This window comes from Fusarium fujikuroi, chromosome FFUJ_chr02, assembly GCF_900079805.1.
Source record: "Fusarium fujikuroi IMI 58289 draft genome, chromosome FFUJ_chr02".
In the NCBI taxonomy this organism is placed as follows: Eukaryota; Fungi; Ascomycota; class Sordariomycetes; order Hypocreales; family Nectriaceae; genus Fusarium; species Fusarium fujikuroi.
This window is the reverse complement of record NC_036623.1, coordinates 3,176,214-3,201,515: the sequence shown is the minus strand read 5'-3', so window position 1 is coordinate 3,201,515 and position 25,302 is coordinate 3,176,214. Positions and strand designations below refer to the sequence as shown.

The 25,302-nt window shown below is 48.2% G+C and overlaps 9 protein-coding genes; 3 read left to right on the top strand and 6 right to left on the bottom strand.

The window, feature by feature from the left end:
* Positions 1-202: 202 nt before the first annotated feature.
* FFUJ_04327 (uncharacterized protein) lies at positions 203-1,270 on the bottom strand (the record flags this gene model as incomplete). Its single annotated transcript, XM_023572400.1, has 1 exon — positions 203-1,270. One exon carries the CDS (start codon positions 1,268-1,270, stop codon positions 203-205), a length of 1,068 nt encoding a protein of 355 aa, XP_023426530.1.
* A 312-nt stretch (positions 1,271-1,582) lies between these two features.
* Positions 1,583-3,376, bottom strand: FFUJ_04328 (uncharacterized protein; the record flags this gene model as incomplete). The annotated part of the gene is made up of 1 exon (XM_023572399.1): positions 1,583-3,376. The coding sequence occupies one exon, from the start codon at positions 3,374-3,376 to the stop codon at positions 1,583-1,585; it is 1,794 nt and encodes a 597-aa protein (XP_023426529.1).
* A 256-nt stretch (positions 3,377-3,632) lies between these two features.
* FFUJ_04329 (related to putative multidrug transporter) lies at positions 3,633-5,425 on the top strand (the record flags this gene model as incomplete). XM_023572398.1 has 3 exons in its annotated part: positions 3,633-3,821; positions 3,870-4,262; positions 4,313-5,425. 3 exons carry the CDS (start codon positions 3,633-3,635, stop codon positions 5,423-5,425), a joined length of 1,695 nt encoding a protein of 564 aa, XP_023426528.1.
* Positions 5,426-8,661: 3,236 nt separating this feature from the next.
* Positions 8,662-10,710, bottom strand: FFUJ_04330 (uncharacterized protein; the record flags this gene model as incomplete). The annotated part of the gene is made up of 1 exon (XM_023572397.1): positions 8,662-10,710. One exon carries the CDS (start codon positions 10,708-10,710, stop codon positions 8,662-8,664), a length of 2,049 nt encoding a protein of 682 aa, XP_023426527.1.
* Positions 10,711-14,963: 4,253 nt separating this feature from the next.
* Positions 14,964-15,908, top strand: FFUJ_04331 (related to Rtm1p; the record flags this gene model as incomplete). XM_023572395.1 has 3 exons in its annotated part: positions 14,964-15,176; positions 15,230-15,646; positions 15,690-15,908. The coding sequence occupies 3 exons, from the start codon at positions 14,964-14,966 to the stop codon at positions 15,906-15,908; spliced, it is 849 nt and encodes a 282-aa protein (XP_023426526.1).
* A 197-nt stretch (positions 15,909-16,105) lies between these two features.
* Positions 16,106-17,559, bottom strand: FFUJ_04332 (uncharacterized protein; the record flags this gene model as incomplete). XM_023572394.1 has 4 exons in its annotated part: positions 16,106-16,506; positions 16,551-16,811; positions 16,864-17,113; positions 17,161-17,559. The coding sequence occupies 4 exons, from the start codon at positions 17,557-17,559 to the stop codon at positions 16,106-16,108; spliced, it is 1,311 nt and encodes a 436-aa protein (XP_023426525.1).
* Positions 17,560-17,885: 326 nt separating this feature from the next.
* On the bottom strand, positions 17,886-19,758 carry FFUJ_04333 (probable t-complex-type molecular chaperone, epsilon subunit; the record flags this gene model as incomplete). XM_023572393.1 has 5 exons in its annotated part: positions 17,886-18,347; positions 18,395-19,511; positions 19,574-19,622; positions 19,672-19,689; positions 19,746-19,758. The coding sequence occupies 5 exons, from the start codon at positions 19,756-19,758 to the stop codon at positions 17,886-17,888; spliced, it is 1,659 nt and encodes a 552-aa protein (XP_023427180.1).
* Positions 19,759-20,348: 590 nt separating this feature from the next.
* Positions 20,349-22,826, top strand: FFUJ_04334 (related to translation elongation factor HBS1 protein; the record flags this gene model as incomplete). XM_023572392.1 has 3 exons in its annotated part: positions 20,349-21,333; positions 21,383-21,574; positions 21,619-22,826. The coding sequence occupies 3 exons, from the start codon at positions 20,349-20,351 to the stop codon at positions 22,824-22,826; spliced, it is 2,385 nt and encodes a 794-aa protein (XP_023426524.1).
* An 830-nt stretch (positions 22,827-23,656) lies between these two features.
* FFUJ_04335 (uncharacterized protein) lies at positions 23,657-25,252 on the bottom strand (the record flags this gene model as incomplete). XM_023572391.1 has 5 exons in its annotated part: positions 23,657-23,770; positions 23,818-24,619; positions 24,678-24,765; positions 24,822-24,997; positions 25,047-25,252. 5 exons carry the CDS (start codon positions 25,250-25,252, stop codon positions 23,657-23,659), a joined length of 1,386 nt encoding a protein of 461 aa, XP_023426523.1.
* Between the last annotated feature and the right edge of the window lie 50 nt (positions 25,253-25,302).

Here is a 25,302-nt window from a genome sequence, read left to right as displayed (position 1 = left end):
TCAGTGGTGCTCAAAATTTTGGGCATTCAACATCTTTACCGACGTTCAGTGACCGTAAACGTTATGTAGAATGTCTTAATACGCGTGGCTTAGTATATCGCACCCAGCCCCGGTCTCCTGTAAGGGAAAGAAACCAATTATTCGTTTTGCAGTTCTGAGTTTGTTGAAAAGTTTTGATCTCGATACGAATCATTCTGAAAAGCTATGACTCCTTCTTGAGTCTCTTGGGATCGGCTGCACCTTGCTGGGTCTGATTATCTTGTTGCCGTTTCTGGTTTCCAGGGCCATTGGGGGGATTAGAGAGGATATTGTGCTTCAGCGTGGCAGGTCTAAAACTGTTGAAAGAAGAGTTTGGTTGAGAGCTGCCGTTGTGACTGAACGACCGTGAGCCTCCTGGCTGTATAGCACTCACTGCGCCGAACGTGGCTGCCGAGTGTGTCTGTGTTCCGGAGCCCTGTGCCACATTGACTTGCGACCCTTGCTGATTCGCTCCGAGGTTGAAGTCAAAAATAGGATTCACATCTCGTGGTTGGTCGTCGAATCGAAAGCTCCGAGAGGGTGCCGGGGGTGGCGGCCATTGGTATGTTGACTGCTGGTAATAACGATTGTTCTTGTTCGATTCCTGTAGTCTGTTGTACCGAGTCCAAAGGCTCGAATAGTTGTGGCCTGCATGTACACTGGCCCTTCCCATATCGGATATCTTGTGTTTGGATTGTTCTACCTCTTTCGAAAGTTCTCGGACCTTCTTGTTGGCCTCATCGAGGCGAGCTGATTGCTCTGTTGCAGAGTTTCGCGATCGTTCTAAATCCTTCTTTGCGTCTGCAAGCTCTCTCTCAATAGGGTTCCGGCTGTCTTTGTAGGAGGAAAGCTCATTCTTGACACTCTGAAGCTCCATCGACAGTTGTCGTTCCTGCTGCCGAGACGCAGCGAGAGCAGCCTCTTTCTGAAGCATTTCCACCGACGGGTCGTCAGCGTTCTTTTTCAAGGCTTCAAACTCAGAAGTGAGCTTTTCAAATTGAGTCAAAGTCTGTTTCTCTCTTTTCTGAGACTCATCAAAATCGGTTGACGTTTGTTTTAGCTGGGCCGAAAGGCGACGCTCGCGCTGCTGGGATTCATTAAGAAGTGTTGTCTTTGCTTGGAGAAGTTCGGAGAGGAGTTCTGCTTCCCGCCGTGAGTTGGCCTGGATGGCCAACTCTGCCTCTTCGAGCTTTATAGAGAGGTCTTTCTCCCGCTGCGAAGGAGTATCCTCTCGTGGCTGTTCTGCCGACATGGCGGGCGTTTGGGAGGCGTAAGAAATGAGAGGAGTTTCGGCCAAGCGCTGCGGAGATGAAGGGAATAAACAAACGGCGAAGCAAGAGAGGGAGTAAATAGATGAGAATAATAATCTGTGCCTGAGCCACTGATTCAGTGACGAGGTGAAAAGGCCAGGCTTAGCTGCCAGTGCCCGGCAAGTGTCAGGCAATGGAGACAAACAAGCAGTGGAAGAGAAACGAATTACAGGAGAACGGGTGAGTGCATGAGGGCTTGGCCTGACCAAAGATCTCTTAGGTTACCTTTGAAACGGAGGTACCTCATGCTCCCCCTACTCCAACTCCCGTAAAACAACCACGGGCAATGAAGCCATGTGAAGTACGCCCACCCAAGTGTAAACGTCTGAAAAGATTGATCTAAAGTTCACGAAACCAGGACAAATCTCTGAGGTCTCTCCATCGAAAGTCATGTACTTCGCAATCAGCATTGCCTGTAAAATGCAGAAGAAGACAAAGATGATGGCGATAGGATGAAACCTCTTTGACCTGCAAGGCTTCTTCATAGTCTCACATGGCCTTGATGCAGTCTCGGATCTAGGCGCAGAGATAGCAGCCATAACAGTTCCTCCTAGAAGCAGATAGTTCTGGAAAATGGCGGACCAAGAACTTTCAAGGCGGATGAATCTTCCAGCTGTGGCAAAAGCAATAAAGCCAGGCTCGAACACGATGAGGACGATAGCCAGCAAAGCGCCTACCAGCCCATGGATATTTGTAGCGGCTAGAGGTACGATACTCCAACGATATCGAAGTTGCACGACGAGGCATGCTGCAATTGAAAGACGGGCTGCCTCTGGGAGACTCAGGAGGTTGATAATCAAGATCCCCAGAAGGATGATGAATATGACAGCATGTTCAAGGGCAATCTCAACGTGTCTCCTTATAAAGCTGTCGCCTGGAGGTAGCTTCGCATCGCGCACTACTTCTACATCCTTGGCTGCGTAGTATTGAGCTACCCTCGCAAGGCTGAAGAACAGAGGTAAGCTGACCCCTATCGATGCCATAACTGTATTGTGGTCCGTATAGCTCGTGAAAGTGCTGTTAAGTGAGATACATGCAACCGTCAAGATCGTACCAAACGGAACGTACAAACGCCCCCAGGAATTAGATCGGGAGGCATTATGCGGGTAAGCGAGCCTCGCGACCAAAGCCCCCGTCATGCCAAGTGCAACGGCAATAAGGCTGTGAAGTGACAGTCCATGTGTTTCACCAGGCTTCAAGGGCCGTTCAAGGTAGATTCCATATAGAAATAAGCTTGACAGAAGCGTAACGCTACAGGCGACTGCCAGTAATGAGTGGGATATAGGCACTGCGAAGTGACGGAAGTAGGTGATCTTGTACCTCACGGGATCAACTTTGATGATCTCGAGGCGTCTCAAGTGCTGAAACGCAGTATATGTAGAGTAGGACCCAAAGACCAAGATGCCAAGGGCACCCACCCAGTCGGCGAGGTTATAGGGGTCGGTGAGGACATGGGTGAGGGTGTAGAAAGCGCCTCCGATACGACCAAAGATCAACAGTAACGTCGATCCCAAGGAAACATTGTACAACAACTTCGAAGTCTTGAGCTTGTGGCCAGCCATTCGTAGTATCATGACAGATCCTGGCCCGATATCACCACATTGTGACCCAAAATAGATGTAGAGGGGTTTGATCTGGTGTATCGGTGGAGAAAGAATGATGTTGGCTGTCGCAACGAGACAGAGAATATGGTGTACGAACAGCTCCATAGAGTAGAGCCGTGCCTGAGGCAACTCGTTGGACCATACTGCAAGCTGTGATACAACGCAGACTTTCCCTGCGTTGTTCAGGGGCCGATCAACTCCCCATGGCGTAGTACTCGCAGCTTGGATACAGGACGGCAGAACCACTGTAAGACCAAAGGCCATTCGAACAAGTGTGATCACGAGGGGCATAAGCTTCCGTATCTGGTCTTCGTTCTTGAGTCGTTCGTGGACTGTTGGCGCATACTTGCGGAGGAGGTAGTCAGCGAGGTAGTACACATGCCAGTAAACAACGCTGGACATGAGGAGTCCAGAGAGAATCGCGGGGCCGTTAAGGTGTTCCATGGCTATTGTTTCTCATGAATAGGGAAAGAATTTTGAGGAACATTTCTAAAGTTGAGTGTGTGATGATAAAGAACCCCAAACGGCCCCGTGATCACACCTGTCCTTGTTTACCTATTTAACCTTTGGTAAACAAAAGCCCCGAAACTTTACGTGTTCTTTTCAGGGAGGTATTGGCCGATTGACCTGCTGATAAGGCCCAGAAGTATTGCGTGAGATGTCGTAATTGAATTTCTTTCATCTTTACAACTGTTCAATCATGGCAAACACGATGGCTGAAAAGATCGAGGAGGTCGCTGCACCTCTTGCCTCCCAAGACGAAGTCCAAGAACAACATGGAGATAAACCAGAGCTCAGCCACGCTCGAAAGATGAGTATCTTGATTGTGATGAATACGGTTTCTCTTGTTCAGTCATTCGATGCGACCTGCATCTGCGTTGTCCTTCCTGTAAGTTTGCCCCTCCCTGTTGTGAAGCCATCACCAACAGATATCCAGTCGCTCGCAAGAGAACTGAATGCATCCTTTTCTGAAAGCCTGAGCATGGGATCCGTGTTCCTGTTAGCGACAGCTATAGCCCAGCCCATCTTTGCCGAAATGGCACATGTCATCGGGAGAAGGCCAACATATGTGGCCTCCCTCGTTATCTTCATCGCTGGAACGGTGCTCTGCGGCATTGCAAAAAGCAGTGTAATGCTTCTTGCAGGTCGAGCTGTGCAAGGAGTAGGATCCGGAGGACCTCAGGCATTGTCGGGTATAATCCATGCCGATATGTTCGCGATCCGTGAACGTTCGCGGTGGATGTCGTATCAGCATGTCTCTTGGGCTCTAGGAACTATTGCTGGACCTCTGATTGGAGGAGCTGTTGTTCAGAACAAAGATTCCCAATGGGTTTGTATCCCTTATTACCATACCGCATGTCCCGATATTAATCGTCGTAGAGATGGATATTTTGGTGCACCCTTCCATTGCTTGGAAGTAGTCTGATAGGAGCCATATTTCTCCTAGGCTATGACAAAGGGAAGCGAAACCTGCGTCTCATCAAGAATCTCGACTGGGTGGGCATTCTCCTTTATATCATCGCGAGTGTCAGTCTTTTGCTCCCTCTGACTTGGGGTGGCTCACGCTTCCCCTGGAGCTCAGCGGCAGTAATCGTTCCTCTAATCGCTTCGTTCCTCGCGTTCCTAGGGCTGGGATTCTACGAAAAGACGACAAAAAAGCCCATGTTTCGAAAGAGCTTGTTCCGACATCGATCGACAGTCCTCCAGTTTGCCAGTGCGACTATCCACGGCAGTCTCATGTGGATGGTTCTGTATTATCTTGCCGTCTACTTTCTTGGCATCAAAGGCCAGACACCGCTTATGGCTGGTGTATGGGCACTTCCAGCTACTATCACTGTTGCCCCTATGGCGGCTGTCGTAGGGATTGTGGCATACAGGACAGGACGATACATGGGCTTCTTGCTTGGTGGTTGGGCTCTTATGGTCGCCATGTTTGGAGTCATGACAATTCTTGACAAGGACACCCCGACGTGGGTGATCTTGGTCATGACCTTGTTCTTGGGCATCGCAATAGGCCTCCTTATTCCAGTCATGAACCTTGGTGTGCAAGCCACGGTCCGAGAGGAGGATGCTGGGCATGCAATCAGCATGATCTATCTGCTTCGAACGATGGGCCAATGCATGGGAATAGCCATTGGTATCGCTGTCTTCTCCGTCCAACTGGAAAAAGAGCTCGGAAAGCTAGGCCTCGACACAGCTCAGATCAGCAATGCCTTGAAGATGATCAAAGCGTCTGTTGAACATGGAAGCCTTGGCCAGCAAGAACACATGATGAACGCTGTGGTGAAAGCGCTGCAGTGTCTCTGGATGACAGGTAGCATCTTGGCCGGCCTAGCTTTGATCCTGTGCCTGTTCGCAAGGTGCCCGAAACTTCCAGAGGATCCGCATGGCCCAGTCAGCGCAGAGCTGATGCCGGAAAGTCGTTTCTCGGATACCGCGATAGGGCGGGTCTGGTATTGTTTCTCAGGCAAGATTCTCCATAAGGCTACGTAGCAATCAAACCAGAGCTCCGGTGGTTTATTCGTCCCGAATTAGCCATGCGGATGCTAGTCTGTTGGTGATGCCCAACATGTACCCCTTGCTTTAGCCGCGATATCGATGGAGTTCCAAGACAATGGGAACCGAAGCCAAGGTTCGAGATGAGTCTCGTCGATCGTTTGAGCACGCTCCCAAGGATTAAGGCCCAAGTCCACGCCGTTCTTTTTATTATACCCATGCCCTGTTGTCTTGACGGAGCAACTGTGTTGACAAGACCCAATCACGGTATCCGCTGAAGCCTAAGGAATTCGCCTATTCGTTACCAATGCAAAGAGCCCTCCTAGGGTTGACGGTTTCACGGGTTAACCCCCGACAGCGGTTGAGATGCGATAGCGGGGACCATGGGTTGAGAGTCCCGGCGTGCAGAGTGCAGCTCGGTACGGAGTAAGTATCATCAGATCAGGGAGGCGAGTGGAAGATTGAGGTTGGGGGCCATAGACAAGCAATTATCGACTCCAGGATGGTGAATTTAGGCTAAAGGGTTCTGGGGCGCGAACTGGTTTCAATGATGAATCTGGAGTTTTATGTTTTAATTTAATGGCAGACAATTGGGAAACGGTAAATCAATTGAATAGCAGTTGCCTCTTCATATTCAGTCACCGTGAGATAGGGAGGTAGACGGAAGCCAATGGCAGAGCAATTGCGATCATTATCTAATTAACGAGGTATCGGGATCCGCCGTCATCAGCTACAACAAGATGAGTATTCTGGTCTTGAAGGAAACGGTCACCGTTTACTCCGTAGTAGCCATGGAATAAACGACCGTTTAAACGAATCAACTAAAACAATAAATTGGAATGGAATGGAATATTATCATTTGTCTAATAAATAAATACACCACTGGACATCAACTCACGATATCAGCCATGCCTGCTTTGACCTTCTAGAAGGGCTTAGGCTCTCCTGTCTGTCACTTCCAGGGGCCCTCCCTGGGCGCCGGAAGACCCGCGGGGGGCCAGCCTGAGTCGGGAACGTTGGCTTGGCACAGGGACAGTGAGATGAGGAGCCTGAAAGGGCATGATAGACATGGGACGAAGCCTGGAACAAGCCTTGGAGGATGGGGGTCATGGCGCACGTGTGAGTCTGTCTGGTCTCCGGGGGCGCCGTGGCCAAACTATGCTATGCTAACAAGGTTGACCGAGATGATTGATATATTTAGTCGTTTCATATCAAGGTCATCTGTTTGTTAAGTGATACTCGACAAAGGGAACAGACGATATGTTCAGTTACAGAGAGGGTGTGACTAGAGTATTTGGCCGAGCCCGAGATCAATCGAAGCTTTGTGGCCAAATACCTCTCACAAGCCATAGTCAAAGCCATTCAACTCCGCCCTGACATGATCTGACCTCAACTCAACTGACTCTCTCCCTAGTTTCACAATGCACTAACCTAACGACGGATCTCATCCCCGTCAAGCCATAATCAGGTCCCGTGATGGGCGCCAGCGACGGTCCGGCGCGTCTGTCCGTTGATCCGCGGTCATTCAGGCGCCTCTTTCATTCTTTCATTACTCGGCCAAGTGTACATACGTAGTATCAAAAAGAGGGGAGTGAAGCAAACAGCGCACTCTCTTGTCAAGGCGCCAGGGGCAACAAGTCTGTGTTTGTTTCAATATTCCTCATGTGGCAGGGAGAAGATGCCAGAAATATACACCTCAGCTCCAGAAGCTAGATCACGTCCTGTGATGCATTTTACAAGGGTCCATCCATGATTCAGTGGACTGTGGGGTAAACTGGTACGCCACAGCATTGCCTTGGTTATCGAATCACTTTGTTTGGCGATGGCTTCAACTCGACTTACAGTACATTGTGCTTTGACAAGGCTCAGACATTGGTTCGTTGTAGTTCAATCGTGGGCCATGTTCTTTGGCACCTTGCGCTACAGTGCCTGCATACCGTTTCGTCCTGTCATGCTCAGAGCGTTAGCATTAGCATTAGCAAGACACGACTTGTTATGCCTAAACAAGTTTAAGATGAATTGCATCTTCACGCGTGACTTGATTTCAGTTTCCAGAAGCACATTCATCTGTTATCTATCTTATCAAATTATCTCACCACATCCCACGCTCCCATCCCCAACCCCAACGCATCCCGCAAGCACGTCACTTCTCAACTTCCATCACATCCGATGTCGCCAGTATAAGCAATGCCTCGAACATATTGTCCGATACCGCTGAGAAAACTCTCTCGCTTCACATGCTAACAGTAGTTCGCAGGATGCATGTGAGTTGCAGCAGCATTACAGCGCATGCCCTGCAGTATGTAATGGCAGAGTGATGAAGAATTGCGTGATGTCCAACGGCTGAGTACGACTTCGTTCAGTACACACCCTGAAAACTCTGCACCCATTCAATATTTGCATACATCAGCATCATCTTTATGTACTCGCCAATGTATCGTCATTCAGGCCATATGAAACTACGCAACAACCACACAGAAGATAAGGCAGACGACTTGATAGCACTCTAGAATTCATAACAGTGTCTCCCGATAAATCTGCCGTACGCTAAATGGAAAGGCCCTTCTCGAATGCTCATATTTCATAGGTATCAAGTTTATCAAGATATTCGTAAGTATTCGTTAAGCATTGTGCTGAGTACATCACTGCAGTAATCATTCCCCCCATTCCGACTGGATGTAACAGGAGCCAATGACTAGGTATCAATTTAATCCTCACATCTTATTTGCCTATTTATTCTTTATTCTCAACCATTTATTTCTCCTCAGCATAATAATAATCACCAATAACAACCTCCCCACCAATTGCCGCCATTAGGTTGCTTCTGCACAATCGCCTCGTAACTCAATGTGACACTCCATTCCCGCATCTTCAAATCATATCGTCGCTACAGCGAGAGACCGACGGGAATAGATTCAGGATGCACACAAATGGGCTGCGTAACCCCCACTCTTTACACGTTTCACATGTCCAAGATTGGGTACTCTTATTTGCGAGACGGTGACAACCTTTTTCTATTATCGCCATGGTTACAGATCTACATCAAGTGTAAATACTGGCGGTTCGTAACCGCTGAGAAGGGCACAGATGACCAGTGGCAATGAGGATTATCGTTCAGCTGATCTGGGGTTACATCCAAGCTGACAGCTAATATACAGTATGCATCCACTCACTCAAGAGCTTCAGCCTGGCGCCTCTCAGCTGTGACAAAGAACCGCCAACCAAGGCCTATTCTAAGTCTCTTTGTCTTTAGCTGCCGAACCACCAATCCTCTTGTACTTTCTCGGATCCTTCCGACTCATCATTCTCCTGTCGCGAGTGCCTTTTCCTCCTTCCCAGAATCCCCGGCCCTTTCTGCCTATTAGGTATCGGCCGCAGTATCTACACGCCTCAACCGCAGAAGAATAGTTCTGCTCGCGACTACACCAGCCGCAAATGATACGGTTGGCCCATTCGTTGATATGATCTTCTTGATCATCATGGCACTTGTCACAAGGATGAACCCGGCTGCAGCATGAGAAACGGAACCATCGGTAGGACTTTCGGTAGTGCGAGCATGCGCCCTTGTTTGGGAGCTGCTCTCCCGCGTGAAGACCTAGCTTCTCCTGCTTCCGTCGCGGCCCCGCGGTCGGAGGAGGGCGCGAACCAGGAGTGATGAAGAGGAACTTGACTTCAGGGATCTTGAAAGTGAAATGACCATGACAGTCTCGGCAGACATTGGTGACAGATGAACCCCTTACTGAGACAAGACCAGGAGCTGGAGTGGAGCATCTCTCGCAGATTGGGACAAATGTGCTAGGAAGCATATCTGCCACTTTACATCCAGCGAGATCAAGGAACCCGGCCCTAGTAGAATGCTCATGAACCAGAGTAGGTCGATACTTGACGGCAAACGACATTGCACATTTCTTGCAGCTCGACGTCTTCTCGACGTCTGGCTTTAGGCCCGCGACCTCGTTGGCTGTCTTGCATCGCTCGCACTTCACACTGATACTCAAGATGGAGAGCTGAAGTATTTCAATACCGTGCAACTCAATAGACGGAAACGACAGCATGGTACCACGCTCAGGGGTTTCACCTGGCATGGAGACCTGTGGTTCCTTCTCCTCATTCTCTAATACAGCACCGCCTTCATCAGCGTCATCAGAGCTGGAGCTGTCTTCAGATTCATCTCCATCGACGTGATTCCACTCAGGGGGTCGTGGGATCACCTGAATATGACTATCTTCAGACTTTGACACTGTTTCCTTTGTATCTTGGCTTTGATCTTCAGGTACCGGTGTTGCTGGTTCGACCTTGGGTATCTGTGCCTGTGCTTGCTTCGCCAGTTTGTGGATGTTTTGTGCGAGGTAGTTGAGATGACTCATGAGAGACATCTGCTGTTGCTCAGCTGCCTTTTCGCAGAACAGGTCCTCCACAGGCTCCGCATCTTCAGACTCGACATTATTGAGCTGAATGCGGAGGTTCTGCAGGGGATATATCAGCGGAATAATCAGGTGAAGACTCCTGACAGATTGCAGTCCTGGTGGGAGCTCCGAGCGCTTCAGTGGTTGCAACGGCAGCGTGTACACGACGCCGTCAGGAGAACGGCGATACTCGGGTGTCCTCTTCATACGCGCCTCGAGCTGACGAATCTCAAGAGCACGTCGTTCCTTTGCGGCGGCGATTTCGTCTCTCGTGTACGACGGCTCTGGAACGTACTTGAAGGGCGTGGGAGCAGGTTTTGGCGGAGTTGGTTCAGAAACCTGCTTGGACTGTACTGGCTCGTTTGCCTGAGGCTTTTGTGCCTCCACATGCCTCGTGTCTCTAAAAGTCACGAGTTTGACTGTCTCGGCCTTTTGCTCAGACAGAAACTTTTCCAAATTCTTGTCCAACTCTCGTGTGTGAGCCAGCAACGTAGCCCCAGGTCTCTCCTCCACGAGCCCATCCCATCCTCTCTCGATATTGATACCAAAACCCCTTGGGATGTCCTTATTCTTCACATGCAACACCGGATTCTCATCCGGATATGCCTGCGGAACACGGAGATCACACTCGAGGGCAGCCAGCTCAAATGGAAAGTCAGGATCCGAGGGCTTGATCTTGAACAGCAATGAAGTCGCACCGTCTGGTGCAGTGGTTTCCTTTGGCGAATAGCGTCGCCGCAGCTGGTCGATCTGATATGTCCTAGGATCCTGAGCCTGCGATTCTGGTACAGGCTTTGTGACGACTCTAGAGGAAGAGGCTTCAGCCACAGCCTGTTTACGGGTCTGTGGCGAGCCTGACTTTTTGGTAGAGATCATGACGTTTTTCGAGGTGGGCTGTTGCTGGCCAGTTAATGGTGGTATTTTGGCGATGGTTGAAGTTGAAACTAGCGATTGACGCAAATGAACCCAAACTCCTCAGACTTAAAGAATGTTGCAATTCAGCCTCAAAATAATGGCTATGGTCTGTCTGTAACTGGGAAATCAATGGGAATGGGGAGACGGTTATGTTTTTTTATCGTGGTGTTGTTAGAGTGGCGAGGTCCACTGTCTCTGCCTAGGAGATGATGCCTTACGTGAGCAGAATCAAGTTCATTAACCCGAAATCGACAGTGACTCATGGGGCGTCACTGTCATTTCCATATGAAGACACTCGACTGAGATTGCCATTTTCCTATTTGATGATTGATAATTTTGTATTGACTCATACTTCATGTCATTTTGCTGTCTACTAATTCATGGTTGATGACTCGATTTTGGAAGACTAGGTGCAGTATCACCAACTGAATCCAGCTTGGCACATAGTTAATTATAACCATGCAGATGCAAGAGTTGGTGAAGAAATGAAATGAGAAAAGAAAAGAAAAGAAAAGAAAAGAAAAGAAAAGAAAAGAAAAGAAAAGAAAAGAAAAGAAAAGAAAAGAAAAGAAAAGAAAAGAAAAGAAAAAAACCAGGCCAACAACAGGCTTTTCGATAATCTATTCTATATCTCATTGGCTCAAATATTCGTCCTCTGAAGTCCAAGACGGCCATCCCATATGATTGCCCTGTGGCACGTTTAAGAACAAAGAATGGGCGAGGAAGTACACACCCCTAATTAATTTAAACTCTTCCAAGATCTTGTAAACAAAGCCAAGATGCGTGTCTTTCAGGGGAAACTCGCGAAGGCTTAACTACATCGACCCTTGGCACCTGAACTTTGGCCTGTCAATGTCAAAGCCAGCCACCTGTGTTACAGTACAAGGTTGCTCCAGCTTCAATGTGCACAAGGCGGTCCACGAGGACGACACTCACATAAGACGAGGCCATGTTTGTTCGACTCGGTGGAGGTGACTGTAACAGCTCCTACAGCTGCGTCTGCCGCTGTCTTACACACAGGAGAAGCAAACTATCGCCTGCAGTCCCTCCCCAAGATGACCCCCGCATCGACGATCGGGTTTGCTTGGTTTTCCTGCTTGCAGAAGGGGAACGACATGAAGCGCCCGGAAGGCCGTCCGTTTGGACATTTGTCTCTCGTGAGATGATGGGTCAAGATGATTGGAGCAATATCAACAAGTTCACATATGAATGAGAGATGAGAGAAGATCTATTGACATGCCCGTTCGAGGCAAGTCACGGGTTGCGCTTCGCGGGGGCTGTGGCTGACAGATCGACGTCGGTGAGCGGTACGTTACTTACGAGATATAATTTATCAATAATCAAGCATAATGCCTGGACAATAGCACTCGGAAGTCATCAGCAGGAATTCAGGCTAAAAGCGTGCATGTTGCAAGCCGTGGTGGCTGAGATCTATCACAAGTCTATTAATGACAGAGCTTGGCCGTGTACGAATCGATTCATGAGTAGGTAGGGGTCCGTGATGCTGCCCGATAATCTCAACAGGAGCCGTTGTGAGAGCCTGAAAACATATCAGACGATGAAGGAACACCTAAGCTAGGCAGTCAGTCAGTCAGTGTCATAGATATGGCTATATCACGATACGAGGCGGTGATGTCGTGGCACCAGAAGAAAGGCCATCGGCCAAACTTGATTTTGATCTGGTGAGCACCAGACACAGAACGTGGCTACTTGACCGTAACAAAGAAGCAATGAAAAAAAAGAAGAAATTCGGATGAGAAGTCACTAGATTCATTATCAATTGACATTGGCACTTGACAGTCGTGCATTAATGGGCCTGGCCTTGGTCATCACGTAGCATTGCATGTAGGACAAAGCAAGCCATTATGAGGATGGAAGCTGATTACTTGGTAGACAGAGACATATCCGCCGTCTGTCATGTAATGCAATGTCTTTGAGGAGTTTCTTTTTCCTTCTTCTAAAACGGCTCGTCGCATATGAGGGCGCTGTTTGTTGACCCGTGATAGGCAAACAGAAGGGCCAGAGAGTGCAACAAGCAAGCGGGTTGAAACATGAGAAATGGAGTGGAGGTCTTTCTGTAAGTTACTATAGTGTAGGTGTAGGTATTGTTTTTCTGGTGTTGTGTTGTATCTGGAGAGTGTCTCATGTAAGCCCGGGGAAGCAAGAGACATCCATCTTTATTTGCTATACGTTGGGGTTTATGGTATGAATGAATCGACAGGCGTCTCTTTATTATTAGAGATGGTGGGTGGATGGGACGGGGTGTACGCGTCAAAGTGAAAGTGATGGATGCCGAGGAGACCTTTGTCTGTGAGGGAGTGGAGGATGGGATGACAACGAAGCAAGTTGAGTGCCCATATGACCGTGCAAGGCCTGTTAAAGCGACCACAGTGGGCGGTGAGGCCCGGGAACCCGGTGCTGTGTGGTTGATGAAGGCAGAACAGGAACTGCACCGTTTTTGATTATTTCCTTTACGGATTTTAAAATGAATGCGAATTATTTATTGGCTCTTTTAATTTATTTCATCTTCAACGGCAGTCGATACGGTTCAAACGGCAGATCTGGCGGTGATCATGCAAACCACACGACGCCCTGACTTGTCAATTCGTCTTCTACCTTAGCCTTGGGTATCTTGACCAACTCACGAGCTTGACATATCAGCATAAGATTTTATGAGAATACACTTTCTATTGATATGAACAATAGTCTTTGGTTGGTATTTTCTCTAGCAGATGCTTACATCTTGCTGTTCAATTAATTTGAAATTCATCCCCATTGTTCACCGTCTTCAACTTGTTCCCCACGGTCAGTCACTTATCACTCACATTCAAATGTACAGCATCTCGCCCGCATCGATGCAACACCAACAAGCCCTCAACTGACTCACATACACCCTTCAGCGACAATGATACCCCATTCATCTCCGAGTCTCACAGCGAGAATAATCACCCTCGAGCTCAGAACATCGGTGAAGGCGCTTTGGGGGGACACAATTCACACTTGACGGCCCGTTTCCCTTTCCTGGTAAGCCACGATAACGGAGCACCGTGTACTAATCGACGGTACAGTAGGTAGGTGAGATAAATTTACAACATACGATCCAATAGTCACGGTGCGCTAGAAAACTGCGGCTGGCGGGTGGCAGTACAATGCTCCGCCGCTGTGAGACTACCTGCTGAGGCGCCCACGGATACACAAGAGAAGTCGGGATAACTTCATTGTATCTCTCTACCCAAGTCGAACTCACATGTCTTGCTGCCTCTGGAGCAATCAGACTATGTCTCAGCCTCAGATCTAAGCGCCTGTTTGCACTCGCTAAAGAAATCAACCGAGAAGTCGAATAGAATAAATTTATTGCCTTTTGCGTGACCAATTTTAGGTCACGCTTCTCATGCTATGATGGCGTTCCGACCCTAATCATCTGCCTCAATCGATCAAGTCAGGGTCTGAGTACACTTTTGTCTCACACGCCTTTCGATCATGAGAAATCCCTACAGCTGTCAATATCGAGACAGCATCATGTGGTGTTTCGAGGTATGAACAACACGTACGAGAATCTTGCGACTGCTACGTGTCCATGTGAATGCCCTCATCTCGTGAGGACCATCGTCACCTCGGCTCCGGATGCGTTGTTCCTTGTGCCGATCATTTTTCCCGTGCTGAAATTATGCTATCATCCGAGGCTGTCAGAGGCAGTGTGCCATTTAGAGCTGTTCAAAGAATCTTGTTCTCGTCAGTAACTGGTAACATCACTTTGCAGGTCTAGGTTCACAGCCATGATAGTGAACAGAAAAAACCTCCCTTGTAAAACAAGCTTAATTATAACCTGAGAACCCTTTGTGTTCCTATTTGTTTTATTCATACAAACAAGGACAATTTGATTGTTGGATCTCTATGTAATTGGCTGCCGTCTTAAGTCATCTCGTATTGATCGCATTCCATCTCCAGGGCCACGCAGCCTAGGGAATTTAACAACCAACCAAAGTCTTCCCTGACACTGGGATAAGCATCCAAAAACTCGGCTAACGACATCTCTAACCTTGTCAACGTATTCATCGCATTCAGAAATGATGGAATTCGTGGCTCGTTATTGTAAAAATGTATATAGATTTGATGCTCGAGGACGAGAGAAAGATGATAGTAAGACAAGTCAGCGACCCTACGAACATCAGTATTCTTATACCATCTTTAAGTGCCCGAACAACTGAATCAACATGCGAGATCAAGAGTCCATCTGGATGTATGATCCATCCTTCCCACTTGCTGTGGTTGGTACTGTTGTCTATGGCATTATCTTCCTTGCCATTGCATATCTCACTCTGATCAAGTACCGAGCCTGGTACTTCATTGTTGTCGTTATAGGTTCAGCCATTGAAGTTGCCGCTTATAATCTCAGAATCCATTCTGTTCAAAACCAGTCAGAGATCGTGAGTTGGTTCGTTACTGTTGAATCTCCTCTCACCTCTAACGAACACGGCAGACGCCTTTTGTCCTGACGCTCACTTACACGGTCCTCGCTCCGGTCCTTATTGCTGCTGGAAATTACCTTCTCATCAGCCGGCTTATCCTCGCTGTTCTTCCTCCATCCCGTCACCGCATCCTCCGAATTCCAGGCCGCCGCCTTACCCCAGTATTTGTTTTCTGCGATGTAATCGCCTTTCTCATTCAAGGGAGCGGCTCTGGTATCGCAAGTTCGGATAACTGGCAAGGAGAGATGGAGAGGATTGGGGTCAAGGTTCTAATAGTCGGATTGGCATTTCAGCTTGCAGCCTTCTCTCTCTTCCTCTGCGTTTTCAGACGATTCCATGTCCTTGCCCTTCGCATGGCTGTTGAGGATGCGCCTAGGGGTTGGCAGAAAGTTGTCCTTGCAGTTTACATCTCGAGCATCTTGATAATGGTAAGTCTTCTGGATATCGTTGCAACACAAGTTAACTTGGCAGGTTCGTTGCATCTTTCGTGTTGTTGAGTTTGCTGGAGGGAGAGATACATATGCCTTCAGCCATGAGTGGCTCTTCTGGGTTTGCGAAAGCTTGCCGATGGCTGTTGCTATAGGTATCTTTTGTTTCTATCATCCAAGTCGATATCTTGGAAGGAATGGCGCTCGATCTAAGGCTGTTCGCATTGAAGATACTATCGAGCTTGCCCAGGGCCCCAAATAGTCTTCGCAAAGCCTGTCAATTGAGCAAGAGGAGACTGTGATATCCGACAAGTGTTTTGTCAGAAGTCTTTCCGAGATTGTTTTAAATAGTAGGAAAGATGAATCTGGTTTGGCAACAGTAGTTCTAGTTTTTTTTTTTTATTTATTTTTATTTTTTTTAGAAATGACGGTACCCAGTAGTGTTCATAGACCCTAAAGCTATATTACAGCTAAAGAAAGCGTCTCTCCTGCTGGTATAACTGTTCTACCATTGCTTAGGAAAAATGGTTTCCAAACTTGGTCTTCGTCGTCAAACGAGTAATTGAGACTATTGATAAATCTCAGGGGCCACTCGCCATATTCGTAGTACTCAACAGGAAGCTTCCGGAGAATCTGCTGGATCCAAACTTTGGACATGGCTTTTCTACAGTGATAACCTTTCTTCCCTATTGCAGATCTCTTATCTCCTTCGACCGCTTTTCTGCTCATAACAAACTCTAGAACCAGCATGTGCAGGATGACGAGCTGTGAAGCATGATTCGTGGGGTCGATGAATGAAGCAAAGTCGTTACCGCTTAGATTTCCAAGTCCATCATATAGGAACGCGAGTTCATGGTAGCCTACAAGTTAGCAATACTTCAAGCAAAGTACAATGGAAACGAACTTTCGGCAGGGTTTGTAGATGCTAAGGTAGCGATTCTTTGCATATGGGCCAAGTATTTTAACTCAGCAACGCTGTGACACAACGGACCAAGTTTCTGCACACTTTGACAGAAGCCCTCGGCAATGATTTTATCCAGATAATGATTCGTCTCATCGCCGTCTTGTATTAGGGCCTTGATTCTTTCGAGGTAACTTACACGCCCGAATGTCTTGAAGATGGTATGATCTAGATCAACATGAGGTTGTGTACCGACAAGCCAACCTTGATAAGTAAGCAAAAGGGGTTCGGCAGGACTTATTGAGAATTAACTTACAGCCCCTGACCATCGTGAAAAAGTCTATGAGCCCATCGTTCATATACGCAGATTGAAAAGTCAAGTTGAGCATCGCTCCAAACGCTGCTTCGGTGTCTTGATTGGTGAGACCAGGTCTTGCAAGGTGCTTATTCAAGGCACTTATTGCAAGGACTCGATGCTTCAAGGCTGCTTTCTCGTACCCATTAGGAGTAATTAAACTTAGATGAGATGCTCCAAGCCCAAGCATAGAGTGTAGTAAGAAATCATACTTTTGCGTATCAGTCACATAATCGATAATCATGGCATTCAGCTTACTGAATGTGAACGCTGTGAGGCCATTTGCCACACTGCGAATCCATCTATGGGCAGTGGAGGATAGGCTTCAAAGAGGAAATGCCGAAAGAAGTTCAGATCGTTGTAATCGAACACAACTGGGTCAGTTCGCAGTGGTCGTGAGATGGCAACCGCTGGGTTTTGACTACTATGTCTGGGCCTATTCAGGTATTCGCAATCCAAGCCTAAGCGTTCGCAGGCACCGCATTCTGGTGTGGTCAAGTCGCATTTTACTCTTCTCCTTTTGCAACTAGAGCAACCTGCTCGAGACTTGGTATGGCCTTTTCGGGGGATAGGGCGCCTCTTGGTGACGATAGTAGAAGTATTGGAGTCGGCGAAGGAACCTGGCTGTGCGGATACCGCAGACTCAGAGGATTGCATGGAGGATGTTAAACAGGGCGATTATCTTTATCTACTCGTGGTTAAGATGTATTCATAAATTCTGTTAGAGGTATGATATGTTTAGATTACTCTGCACGTAAGCCAAGGGAACTGGAATTCCTCCGATCCCTGTCAGACATCATTACAGGGCACCCAATCATAACGGTCAACATGTAGATCAACTTCATCACAACAAACATCATCAGGTTCGAAGAATATACAGTACTTTTGATTATACATACATGGATATCATCTACCTGCATAACCAATCCTCGCAATGGTGAGATTGACAAGCATGTATTCATTCATTGCTCATCTATCTTCATCTAAAAGTCGTTGTCATCCGCTCCCGACACAATCACATTGTTGACCTTGAGGACCATGCGACATAATTGTGTGGCGAGCTGAAGCTGCTGCTTCTTGCCGATAAGAGGATCGATAACAAAGGCGTCCTTCATGTTGTTGTTTCCACGTCCCATGCAGTCAACACCAAGCTTTCCTCGGTCCTCAGGACCAGCCTTGACCTGCTGACTCTTGACCTCGGCCAGAGTAGCGATAGGGTTGAGACCACTGTTCTCGGCCAGGGTCATGGGAACGGTGTCGAGAGCCTCGGAGAAGGCACGCATAGCGTACTGCTCAAGCCCGGGTGTCTTGACAGCCTCATCCTCAACAGCCAGAGAGCAAGCAATCTCAGCAGCGCCACCACCGTAAACGACACGGTTATCGCGGACCAAGTTTCGCACCACGCACAGGGCATCATGTAGCGATCGCTTAGCCTCATCGATGATCTAGGCTGTTAGCATTATTTTCATCCTTGACTGTGAATAGAACTCACCATCTTGTTGCTGCCTCGGACAAAGACTGTAACAGCTCGGGTGTTGGCACACTCCTCAATGACAAGCATCTTCTCCCGTGTTGTGCCGAAAGTCATCTCACGGACGATACCAGCACTGCCCAGCTTCTCGGCTGTAAGATCCTCAAATCTAGGAACAATTCGGCCGTTGGTAGCAATAGCAATCAACTCAATCTCAGGACCGCCAACCCATCGGACGGCAGGTAGCTCATTCTGGAGGAGGAGATGATTGGCCTCATCATCGAAACCCCACTGGCAAATGGCTAGGTTAGCGCCTGTGTCCTTGATCTGCTGGATCATCTCAATAAACTTCTCCTTCTCATAGTTTTGCAACTTCTTGAACTCCTCGACGCTGGTAATATCCAGGTGGTGCTTGGTCTTGGGCTTCGGGGGCTCGAACGCGCATGTGAGAATGGCAATCTTGGCGTCTCGGACTTCTGAAGGCATCTGAGGGTGAGAAAAGTCCTTGTCGACGATGACACCCTTGACGAGAAGAGTATCCTCGAGGGCTCCTCCGACCTTTCCATCGACTTTGATCAACTCGAAATCGACATCCTTTCGCTCAAGGTCGGCAACGGAGAGGACGGCATCAACGGCGATGTTGGCAAACTGGTCATGAGCTTTGGACACAATCTTGCTACCCAGACTTGTTCGGGCGACCTTGACAAGGTTGGAGGTCTCTTCTCGGGAGAACTCGATGGTGTCCGAAATCTTGTCGAGCTCAGCAACAGCGATATCGCAAGCTTGATCGTAACCGTCGGCAATTCGAATAGGGTGGATTCCCTTGTCGATAAGATCGGCAGCCTGTTCCAACAGAGCACCAGCGAGGACAACGACACCAGTGGTACCGTCACCAATCTCATCGTCTTGAGACTTGGAAAGCTCCACTAGTAGCTTAGCAACGTGGTTTGTAATCTCCATCTGCTGTAGAATCGTAGCGCCATCGTTCGTCACGGTGATATCTCCATCGGGGGAGATGAGAATCTTATCGAGTCCACGGGGTCCGAGAGAGGACTTGACGATGTTGGCGACTGTTCGAGCGGCGAGAATATGGGACTTGACGGCTTCGTTACCAAACTGGCGCTTCTTCTTCCCCTGACTAAAGGATATTATTAGAAAGGGTTGGAAATAACGGTGAGGTTGCAACGTTGGTCAACTCACTCTCTGACGACAATGAAAGGTCGGCCTTGCTCATCCTTCATTACCGCCGCTGTTGTTGTTAGCTGAGAATCACCATCATGGCAAGTCGTCGCAGTTACCATTCGACACATCCAAATCTGTCCCCTCGTTAGCTACCCCTCGCCCCTCATTAACAAAACTGTGCAGGACTCACTCAATGAATCCATCTTGATTGTGACTTGTCCACCCGTGGGGAGCTGTATCCGCTAGATTAAAGGCGTTTACGGCGATGTCGAAAAGGTCCCACGAAATATGGTGGCAGCCCGGAGCTTCTATCGTTTTCTTGATCGAATCTCCCACCTCAATTTTTTGAAGATTTGGGTGCCTTGCACACCGATGCGCGGCGCGGGGAAACAAGATAGTCCGAAATCAGGGGCTTAGGCGTTGGGTTGACCCCGCCACAACTCAGTCAATCAGGACTCAGTACCTTAGGCTTCAGCAGTTGGTTTAGTGAGATCATAAGTGAACCCCACTACCAGCCGATGCCCCGCCAATCGTCGATACATCATTAAAACACAATCAGACCTTATCCTAAGTTGATCTTGGAACACAAACTCTCCAAAGCAGATCGCGAAGTTTGCTTGCCAAAGTTTCAAAGTTTCCTTTCTCCCTCTTCTTTTCTGTCTATAAAAGCCCCCGATACCCTCTGTTCTTCGTCCTCAGACTCTTCCCTCTATCAGTACTCCTCTCCAGTAACTGAGCCAGGCCACATCTTCAACCGAGCCCATCTTTCGCCTTACCAACCCAGGTATACAAGATGTCGCGCCATCGAATCGTTCACACTTTCAATGCAAATGATATAGTATCCGAATTTGACGGAGATGACTATGAAGACGAAGTAGAAGATGAGCTCAGCCCAGAAGATCGCAAGGCCATGGAGGAGGGAACAGCAGAGGTTCGTCGGGCTCTGGGCACTGAAGCCAACAAAGTGACAAAAGCACAAATCGAGGAAGCTTTGTGGCACTATTACTACGATATCGACAAATCAGTCACGTATTTAATGAAGACATTCATTGCTCCGGCCCCCAAACCAGCAAAGAAAGCGCCAGAAGGTATGTCAGTCTTTTTTTCTGCTTCGCAACGCCTTTTTGGGACTGGAGCAGACCACGGACGTCTATCAAATGGGCATACGTCTATCATGGATCTTCCACCCGCTCTAGGAGTTCCGGCATGGCATTTTGACGACATGCCATGGATGAGCGTACCTCAAGAACGCCAGACTGTATTTATTGAGCCAGAGCGTCCTCGTGGTGGCTTGTTGGGAGGTGGCGAGGGGCCTCCCAAGATGTCAAAGCTTCAAGCTCTTGCGGCCGCTAGGAAGAAGAAGACCGAAGAGAAAAAAGAGCTGGAACGAGCCGGAAGGGGTCTGGAAAGACTTTCCATCAATGAGTCACAGAAAGAGAACCAGCCAATCTTGGGTCAAGTTCGCCAGGCTCCTGAACCTACGCTACGAGTCAAATCGCCACCCCAAGAGGAATCAACGGAGGTTGCAGCTATCACCGACAACCTGAAAGATACCGATTCTACTCCCAAGGGATGGCTCATGGACGAGGACCTTCCAGTCATGATGCCTCGAGCTGCCCCATCCGCCTTTGCCCGGACGCTCTTTGGATCTGCTCCGTCCAAAGCCCCAAGGCCTGATGAGATTTTTGCTATGCCATATACATCCTCTCCCATTTATGTCGCCGAGGCTTTCGCCGAACCCAGTCCCGATGACGTGGTGCTCGCAGCCCAGGCGAAAGGTTCGAGTTTTGCAAGGACGAAATAATCGGCTAATCTAATTCCATTCAGCGGGGAAAAAGCCAGTGGCCAAGGCTCCTAAAAAGGCCCAAAAGGAGAAAGATAAGGATGTTTCTCAAGTCGCAAAGGACGTTGCGGAGTTGAATGTTGTTGAGGCTCCGCCCCCTAAAAGTAAGGGGCTCGATGTTTTGAAGGAATATGAAAATAGTTCCAACAAGAGAAGTATCAGTTTTGTTGTAGTCGGTAAGTTTACTTCTCTTCTCCTCTGTTCTATGCTGATCGAGTAGGACACGTCGACGCTGGCAAGAGTACACTGATGGGCCGTTTGTTACTGGAACTTAAATTTGTTGAGAAGCATACCATTGATCGATACCGAAAGCAGGCCGAAAAATCTGGCAAACAGTCTTTTGCTTTGGCATGGGTAATGGACCAAAGAAGTGAGGAGCGAGAACGAGGTGTCACTATCGATATTGCAACAAACCATTTTGAGACAGAGAAGACCAGCTTCACTATTCTCGATGCGCCAGGTCATAGGGATTTTGTACCCAACATGATCGCAGGTGCCAGTCAAGCTGACTTTGCTATCTTGGTCATTGACGCAAATACTGGAGCCTACGAAAAGGGACTTAAGGGGCAAACCCGAGAACATGTGTTTCTCCTACGAAGTCTGGGTGTTCAAAGGCTTGTCATTGCTGTCAATAAGCTGGACATGGTTGGCTGGTCACATGAGCGTTTTGACGAAATTGCACAGCAGGTCAATGCATTCCTTGCTGGTCTTGGCTTCCAACCCAAAAACATTGATTTCATCCCTATTTCTGGTCTGAATGGCGACAATCTTGTTCGTCGAACAGAAGACACAGCTGCATCTTGGTACACCGGCCCTACTCTGATTGAGGCTCTTGAAAACTCAGAGCCATCAACAACACGTGCTCTCAAGAACCCGTTTCGAATGGCTATCTCTGAGGTCTTCAGATCGCAGCTTGGCACAACAACTATCGCTGGTCGAGTTGACTCTGGCTCTGTTCAGCTCGGTGATGCTCTATTAGTGCAGCCAAGTGGAGAAGAAGCATATGTCAAATCAATAATGGTGGATTCAGGCATGCAAGACTGGGCTGTTGCTGGACAAAGTGTCAGTGTTGCTCTGACCAACATCGACCCTATTCACATTCGAGTTGGCGATATGCTATGCCACACTAAGGATCCTATCAGCTGTGGTGACACTTTCACCATGAAAGCCATGGCGTTTGAGCATCTCATGCCCATGCCTGTTGATCTCCATCGTGGACGACTGCATTCAGCTGGACAGATTGTTTCGATCACAGCAACCTTAGACAAGGCCACTGGGGCAATTATCAAGAAGAAGCCCAGAGTTGTCCAGCCTGGTGGTGTTGCCAGAGTAGTTATCAAACTGGCGGCGAAGGTTCCTCTTGAGTCAGGGCAAAGAGTTGTAATCCGAAGTGGAGGTGAAACTGTCGCTGCTGGTTTACTAGAGTAGTATCATTCATATAATAAAAGTTTCAGAAACGATACTACTGACTGTATTGGATGTCTTGAAAGTGAAGTCGCAGTGATGGAGTCAACTGGCTTTAAGGAGTCCAAACAAACATTAGGCCTCTATCCTAGTAAGTTGTCATTAGGCTTGAGGTAACTTTAGGATAGACTTTTGCGAGATTCTAATTAACTTGCTGGGGCTTGTCCCCGTTAAATCAGTTGCCAAATCAAATTTCTTAAGTCCTTTTTGCTTTCCGGGGCTCAACAATGCTCAGTAAGAGTAGTATTCTCCTATTATCAGCTGCGATCATAAATACCTGGTTTGTTCTGATTCATAAATCTACTATCAGAGCGATTGCCATACTTGGCAACAGAATACACTATCAAGTTATGACATCCCGGAATGTAGAGTACTCATTGCAATCAGTTGTTACGCATCCTGTCATGAGTAAGAGCCCAAATCACATACTCTACTAACAATCACACACCCATATACGTGTTTTGAAATTCAGATACGTCATGTATGGTGAAGAGTGCGGGATTGTTGAAATCGAATTAGAAATCCAAGTCATATGAGAAATATGTAAGTTACCGAGTGCCGAGAGAACATGCAGGGAACTTTATTATATCAATCACATTCAAAGAATTAATTGACGGAAGGAAGTTTATATGGAGACTAGAGTTTATTGTATGTCATGGTGTGTTGAAGGAAATTGAGAAACCTTGGTAAATTCAGAACAACTAAGCTAGATTTGTATGTGTCATGCATAACTAAACATGTATCACTAATCGTACAATCGGTTTACAGCATTCTCCGAGCACTCAGCGAATGCATTAGTCCAAAAGTCCCTTCTTTCCATCACCGTCAGCATCCTTCATGGGGTTGAGACGATCGAGCAAGGAAGGCTTTTTGCCAGTCTGCATACCAACACCAGAGTCACCACGGGACTATTCATGTTAGTCTAGTTCAAATCTTGGATGGTCAGAATGCTTACGTGTTGACTGTTCAAGGGGTCGTTGTGAAGACCTCCGGTCTTAACCTGGTCATAGTCGCCGGTGTGAGGCTTGTTAAGACCAGCAGTGTTAGTGTTTCCAATACCACGGTTGCTGGAGCCAAAGTTGCTCATGTTCCCAGTGGTACCCATAGACTCTACACCAGACCCAGCACCGGCAGTTCCGGGGATACCAGAACCAGACTGAAGCCCAGTGTTGCTGCCAATGCCTCGGTTACCTTCAAGTGTAGAGGGAGCAGCTGCAGCACCTTCACGGTTCTGGTGATGAGAGTGAGCGGCGCTAGCGGCGGCGGCGGCGGCTCCAGCTCCAACACCAGTTCCGGTTGAGCTACCAAGGCCACGGTTCTTGGTCTTGGAAGACTTGCCCAAACCGCGAGACTCCTCGTCACTAGAGCTCAAAGAGCTGCTGCTAGAGGCAGACCCACGGCGGTCTTTGTGGCCAATACCGTGTCGGTGCTTGCGAGTAGCTGCAGCAGCCCCGGCGCCGGCTGCGGCACCAGCGGCCAGACCCTCAGTGTTACGTCCCATACCATGACCCTCTCGGCCAGCGAAGGCTTGATTTTCACCGTAGTTGTCACCATGGCCGTGAAGGTGCATTGATTTGTCACCTTCCAATTGTTCACCCTGGAGCTCTCGTCGGTATGGCTTGGGACACCCCTCAAATTCGGTGAGCTTCTGAGCTGCTCGCTCCTTGAGACCGCCACGCTCTTGAGTAAACTCTTCCAGAGTCTTAGCTGGTAGAGTAGAAGTTCCGTGATGCACCGGGGCGGCGTGGTGAGTTTCGCTGCCGATCAAATTAGCTCAGTGTCCTTCTCCTCAACATCATCATATATGTGACGCACTGAATGGGTATCGTGGTGTGAACGACGTGCGGTTGGACAGTTTCTTTATTAATTATGGGCTGTACATGCTCATGAACATGGTGATGAACTGTGGTTGTCGTTGTTAGCTGTGTTTTGGTTTAATATGAAGTCTGGGTAGCTTACTTCGTTCGCCGGTGACAACGGGAGCAGCCTCAGTGGAGTGAGTGGTACTGTAGGTCTCTGTGGTGTCTCTGTATTTAGCAGCTTCTCGGTCGAGTGTAGCCCGAGTGTCTTGCTCATTGCCGTGGTGAAAAGTCTTGTGCTCTACTGGGATGAGATTGTGGTGGTGCTGCTCAGGACTGAGTTTGTTAGCAGTTGCAAATATGTGGGACCGGGAGAATCACTCACAGAGTCTCCTTGTGAGTAATAGGCTGAACAGTTGTATGATGGTGCTCTTGATGAACCTCCTTGTCAAGAGCAGTGGTCACTCGCTCATGCTGATGAGGCATAACATGCTCCTGAGTGACGTGAGGCTTAACATCTTCGTCGACAGTGGTTCTGTGCTTTCCGTCGTTGGAAAGGAAGCTAGAAACGGCTTGCTTTGCTTTCTCCATCTTGTTGAATTTGGGGTTATGAGTTATGAGTGAAAGGGATTCAGGGGTAA